A 6,761-nucleotide genomic window follows, 5' to 3' on the forward strand; every position below is an offset into this window, starting at 1 on the left:
GTGGCACTTGCTCACGCCTTGTGATCTGTTGCCGTAAATTGAACGCACGACTAGCCGAATGCGCCTTTGCCTAGAGCTATGCTAGCAAGGGAAATGCTATCAAAAAATGAAAGGAGGACACAAGTTACTGATGCTCACTTGTGAGTTTCCAAAGTCTAGCAAACCTACGAGCATACACAATAGTTCTCTTCCATCTAAAAAAAGGTAGGTGACCTAAAAACGGATGCGTTTTTGCTCACGCTACCCATGGCCACGCCTCCAAGCGTAAATTTGTCAATAGTTCTGACGGACGTAGATGCGCTTAAAAGATCTTCCCAAGGGAAGTAGGCCGGAAGCTCAAAACTTGTGCTCAACACATTCTTGACGCAATTTCTGGCACAGTGGTTCCTGCTGCTTCAACCTGTTTGGGTAGTGTTGTGTTTGTAGATGCTTGCTAGCATACGGGAACTGGGGTTTGCGGTAGATAAAGGATGACTGAACCGGTGTTTGAGTCAGTGTTAGAGTAGCGGCCGTTAACGTGTGTTGAAGAGTACATTGAGTGAATACACGACAATATTGGCGACGAGGATGGCGACTTCAGGCATTCACCCGCCTCCTCCTTTCCTTCCACACCCGGGGGAACCGGCGGTGCCATGGAAGCATTGGTTGTCCGCTTTTGACACCTACGTGGCAGCCGCGGCAATCAAAGACGAAGCAGACAACAAGCCTCGACTACGCGCCCTTTTGACTCATTGCTTAGGACTGGAAGGGCAGCGGATACTTTCGACGGAGACAGAGACGGAATCATACGTTCAGTTACGTGATGTGTGTGCGACGTTGTTCGGACCGAGACTCAATTCTATGGTCGAGAGATTCAAATTCCGACAAAGAAAGCAACATCAAGGAGAGTCCGTGAAGCAATATGTGTTTGCTCTGAGACAGCTAGCAGCCACTTGCAAGTTTGGACCGTTGCATGACGAAATGATTAGGGATCAACTTATAGAAAAGACGGTTTGTGGTAAAGTGAGAGACCGCTTGTTGGAAGAAGATGAAGATCTTACTCTAGACAAAGCAATTGTACTGGCATCACGGATGGAAGAGGCGGCTAGGGATTCAGCAGCTATTGTGACAGTGTCAGGTAGCGTAATGGATGCAGTGCCAGGAGGTTTAACTAATACAGCTTTGGGTCAATTGGCACAGGAGTCACGTGGGATTCGTCAAGTACAGACACGGCCAGGTAAAAGCGGCTGGAGTAGCAGAGGAGACGGCAAATGTGGTAACTGTGGGTTCTCGGTTCACAAGGGTTCAACATGCCCAGCATCAACACAGACCTGTAGAAAATGTGGGAGAATAGGACACTACGCACGTTGCTGTAGGTCAAAGAAACAGTCACAGATCCAGGAAGTTGATTGTGGCAATGAGCAAGGGGTAGAGTTGGAGACCGTTCGAATCAATGTTGTTGGTGGTCAGTCCAGTACACTCGAGTATCGCCAATGCGTTTGCGAGTTAGCTGGTGTCAGTTTGTCACTTGTTATTGACTTGGGGGCGAAGGTTTCAGTGCTGTCAAAAAGGTCATATGATCGATGGTTTTCTTGGAGTAAGCTGGAACCAGCAAATCGAAAGCTAGTTGGTTATGCAGGATCGCCAATAAAGGTGTTGGGAAAGGCAAAGCTACCAGTCCGATACCGGAGATGTCAATTAGCAGAGTTTCCATTCTATATTACAGACAAGGGGACAGACATACTAGGTCTCGACTTGTTTGATGCCCTGGGATTTCAAATTTGTTGGGATCCAGAAGAACTAGGCAGTCATAGTGTACAAGCGGTTGACTTGCTCAACGATGGAGTTACTAAGGGAGGTTGGAGTCGGAGATGGCCTAGGGTGTTCAGTGGATTGGGGAAAGCCAATCACTTTGTTCATTGCCCGTTAGTGAACACCACCGTACCACCGATTATGCAGCCACTTAGGAGATTGCCACTGGCTCTACGAGAGAGGGTGGCAGAGGAGTTGGATCGTTGGGAGAGTTTGGATATCATTGAAAAAGTGGATTCATCCCCATGGATCTCAAATTTAGTAGTTGTATGGAAGAAATCAGGGGCAATTAGACTCTGCGTAGACCTTCGAAGAGCCAATCAGGCAATCATACCTGGCAAGCATCCACTTCCAACAATGGAAGACATAGCGGCAGAGTTTTATGGATCTACAGTATTTTCGAAGCTGGACTTAAACCAGGGGTACTTGCAAATACCTTTGGCAGAGGAAAGTCGCTTTATTACAGCATTTGTAACACATAAGGGGACTTACCAGTTCAAGAGAATGCCATTCGGTTTGGCATCGGCCCCAAGTGCCTTCCAGAAAGTCATGGTTACGGTCGTAGCCGGAATACCAGGAGTTGCTGTCTACATGGACGATATTGTCGTTCATGGGCCAGATCGACCAAGTCACAATAAGAGACTGAATGATGTGTTTCAACGACTACAACATCACAATTTGACACTAAATGTGGACAAGTGCACTTTTGCAGTTAAGGAAATATCATTTGTGGGACACAGTATTTCGGCGAGTGGTATTCGTCCTCTAACATCTAACATAGAAGCAGTTGAAAGACTGAAAGAACCGACATCAGTGACAGAACTAAATTCATTCCTCGGTATGACAAATTACTACCTCCGGTTCGTGCAGGGCTATGCTGATATCTCTTCTCCTTTGCGGTGCTTATTACGGAAGGATGCCCATTGGGAATGGTCCACTGAATGTCAAACGGCATTTGACAAATTGAAACAGCTTGTCACATCAGCACCAGTTCTTGCCCACTTTTCATCCACAGCGGACACCTTTGTGTCGTGTGACGCTTCTGGAGTAGCTATTGGGGCAGTATTGTCTCAAATACAAGATGGACAGGAACGTCCTGTGGCATATGCGTCCCGTGCGTTGTCACCAGCAGAGCAGAAATATGCTGTGGGAGAACGGGAGGCATTGGCCTGTGTGTGGGCGTGTGAGAAGTGGCATGTATTTTTGTTTGGACGACCGTTTGTACTTCGTACCGATCACCAAGCCTTGGTATCACTGCTATCTGCGTCAGGAACAGGTCAAAGGCCATTGCGATTACACCGGTGGACAGAACGGCTGTACAAGTATACATTCCGCGTGGAATATCGACCTGGTCATTCCAATCAAGTTGCTGATCTACTGTCGAGGTCACCAGCTCCAGCTGAGAATTCAGCATGGGACTCTGATGATGTGGAAGAATGTATATTATTGTTGAGCACATGGAGCCCGGGGGTACCCTTGGATGAAATGGAAAGGGAGTCAGGTGCAGATGCAGAAATCCAAACGGTTTTAAGGTGCATCCGGGAAGGATGGCACGATGTCAAAGGAGAGTCCCGTCCTTTTTGGAATGTTCGACACGAGTTGGCACCTGTGGGTGGAAAGTCGAGTTGTCTGATGAGAGGGAATCGAATAGTCGTACCAAGGTTGCTGCAGAAACGGGTGCTACAGCGAGCTCATGAGGGTCACTTGGGGGTTGTTCGTATGAAACAGAGATGCCGAGAGTTTGCCTGGTGGCCTGGGATTGACCGCCAAATTGAGCAAATGGTGAGAGATTGTGAGCCCTGCCTTGTCAGCGGGAAGTCTCGCCAACTGTACATGCTCCATTACAACCTACTCCTTGGACAGCGGTACCGTGGCAACGACTTCAGGTAGATATCTTTGGAGAAATTCAAATAGCAATGGCTCACCAGCGATACGCTATTGTAGTTCATGATCTGGGATCAAAGTGGCCAGAAGTAAGACTGTGCTCACAAGTGCGGACGCAAGAGGTTGTGCAGTTTTTGGAAGACCTTATTGTTAGGTGGGGGTTTCCTGAGTCGATAACAACGGACAATGGACCTCAGTTCCGGTCGTATGAGTTTCAGCAGTGGTCACGAGAACGGGGTATTCGCCATATTCTCACACCACTGTATCATCCAAAAGCAAATGGAGGAGTCGAAAGATTCAATCAAGTGCTTAAACAAGGCCTGAAGACAGGGTTGTTGGAAGGACGTTCAGTGGAGAGTTCAGTGCAAAGCACATTGTTTAATTACCGGTCTACGGCGCATTCACTTACGAGGAAATCACCAGCAGAAGTTATGTTGGGCCGAAAGCTTCGGCAGCCCTTATCCCAGATGATTCCTAGGCAAGATAAGAAGGGATCACTTCAGCTGAAGAATGCGGACGAGGTCGTGGCAAGGAAACAGGCAGCGATGAAGGCATATGTAGATCATAAAAGGAGAGCTAGAGCTTCGTCCTTTTCTCCCGGAAGTTGGGTAAGAGTAAAGCGTCCGCTAAGAGGCCATAAGTTGAAGTCGCAATTGTCCGATCCAGTAGAAGTCTGGTCAAGGGTAGGGAAGGACACTTACCTGCTACAAGATGGACGTCTGTGGCATGCTGACCAATTAATTGCTGTGGCGAAGCCAGCTGGTGTTGCAAATACAGCTGCAGTACTCAGCTGGACTGATGGGGAAGAGGAGATCTCAGAAGACATGACAGGAAATCAACACGATGGGGGAAATGTCGAAGTCGAAGGAGAGGCAGCAAGTGATGCAGGCACTGCCCATGATCATGAAAATGAGACAGAAACAACAAGGCCAAAACGAGTGAGGACAAGGCCCAAACGCTTCGAAGATTTTGAGGTGGAATATGCAACTCGATTAGAAGGGGGAGAAAATGTTGTGTTTGTAGATGCTTGCTAGCATACGGGAACTGGGGTTTGCGGTAGATAAAGGATGACTGAACCGGTGTTTGAGTCAGTGTTAGAGTAGCGGCCGTTAACGTGTGTTGAATAGTACATTGAGTGAATACACGACAGGTAGTCTTACTTGACTGATGTTATCAAGAAGTCTGGGTGTTAGAATTGCTCCATGGCTTTCTGACGCTCCTCTGACTGCTTAAGAAAATATTCTGGTGGCTTCAGACCAATTGCAGTGGGTGAGGTCTTACGTTGTCTTGCCATTCAGAATTGTTGTGCTGCTGGAAGACTCTTTACCAGATGTTTTCTTCCATATGGCCAGGTAGGAGTTGATGTACCAAATGGTGTGGAAGCAGCAGTTCATGGGTTACGTCAGTATATCAATGAGTTTGGGTGTAGGGAAAACTTTTTGTTGCTTGAAAATAGATTTCAGGAATGCATATAATGAATGCCAGCGGAAGTACTTTACATCGCTTTGCCAACAACTTCCCAGAGTTGCTGCAGTGGACTCAGTGATGTTACAATTGCAAAGGTGAGCTAAGATCAGGTGCTCACAGAATTCTTTTATCTGCTGGTGTGCAGCAGGGCGAACATTTGGGTCTTTTGCTGTTTTCTTTATCTTTGGTAGAGCTCTCAGATGATATTGGTGTCTTTTCAAGTCTATAGGTTGAACTGTGGTACTTACATGATGGCACTTTATTGGGACAAGAAGTGCTGTTGGATCCTTTCTTTCAGCTATCAGTGTTCAGAATGCGCAAAAATTTTTACTCGCCAATGTAAAAGCCTTGGAGTCCTAATTTATGCATAAATTAATATTATATTAAAATATTTAGTACCTGGTGCAGTTACAATAAAAATAAGTAAATTTGTGTTGAAACTTGTAAAATTATATTGTTTGTTTTGAGAAGTTATATGATATGAAATAATATCATTAAAACTATGATAGATACACACTTCCCATTTTAACTAATTATTTATTAATTGATAAGCTAGCTATGTCTAAAAGTTAGTACTGGTTGTGTAACAGAGTTTGCAGTAATTACTAGACTGTACTTATGTGTATTACTGATTGACTTGTTTACAACAAAAATACAAGTGCATTACATTTTATCCTCCTGCTTGTTATCAGTCTTGATTCTTTCCCAATTTTGACCATATAGAAATTAATAGCCTATGTAGGATCAAAGGTCTGGACATTTAGAACTGACCATGGTGTTTGCATTTCCATCATTATCTATTAGACTAACCTAAACAAACCATGTACAAAAGCTCTATACCACTGTTTTATATAGATTCATGTACACCTACCATGTACAAGTGCATCTTAGATTCTTGAGCTATACTGTAAAATTCGTGCATGTGGACTGCAATATACATGTAGCTGTGAGCAAGCCCTTGTGTGCTCTTGACCCTAGGAGTTGATTTAGACTAGATTGAATTTGCTACCAGCATTTGGCTATGAAACTATCTACTCCTTTACAACTTACTGCATATATTGTAGGCGACTAAAACATTTTTAGATGGTTTCTGAAAGGCGGCTCTAGACTATGATCATGATATTGCATTGGAAGAAACCTACAAGTGAATTTAAACAGACAGATAGGTAATAGCATTTAGGCCTAGATGACAAGAGTGTGGTACTGCAAGGACTCAGAAAACATCACTAGGCATGTCTGGTTTCACAAGAAGGTTTGCAGGTTTGCAGCCATATTCTCTGTGTACACAAGAGAAGTGTAAATGCAATTGCGGTTTCAGCAGCTGTTTTAAGTAACTATCCTTTCCCACAATACAATATAAATGGACAATTTAGATAGATATGATTGGATTCTGACAGCCAACATCCGCTTTTCAATGCTTATGTACACAATAGCCCTAAAGAATACGTAAACTCAACACCTCCTGACTACAATTCTCAACAGACCTGCCCGATTCTCTGCTAATCTCTGGCGAGTGGACAGCTACCTTCCACTAGCCAACTTCGATTTGGACTTGCCATTGGTGAGTAGGCGAGTGGGAATTTTGAACACTGGCTATGCTGAAGAAGGAACCTAAATAT

The 6,761-nt window shown here is 45.0% G+C and overlaps 2 protein-coding genes across 2 annotated transcripts; both read left to right on the forward strand.

Moving 5' to 3' along the window:
• The first annotated feature begins 450 nt into the window (after window positions 1–450).
• Window positions 451–3,681, forward strand: LOC134191815 (uncharacterized protein K02A2.6-like). Its single transcript, XM_062660435.1, has one exon. It carries the CDS (start codon window positions 568–570, stop codon window positions 3,679–3,681), a length of 3,114 nt encoding a protein of 1,037 aa, XP_062516419.1. The 5' UTR covers window positions 451–567.
• LOC134192575 (uncharacterized protein K02A2.6-like) lies at window positions 3,506–4,819 on the forward strand. The gene has a single exon (XM_062661320.1). It carries the CDS (start codon window positions 3,708–3,710, stop codon window positions 4,707–4,709), a length of 1,002 nt encoding a protein of 333 aa, XP_062517304.1. The 5' UTR covers window positions 3,506–3,707; the 3' UTR covers window positions 4,710–4,819.
• The last annotated feature ends 1,942 nt before the right edge of the window (window positions 4,820–6,761 follow it).

This window comes from Corticium candelabrum, chromosome 16, assembly GCF_963422355.1.
Source record: "Corticium candelabrum chromosome 16, ooCorCand1.1, whole genome shotgun sequence".
In the NCBI taxonomy this organism is placed as follows: Eukaryota; Metazoa; Porifera; class Homoscleromorpha; order Homosclerophorida; family Plakinidae; genus Corticium; species Corticium candelabrum.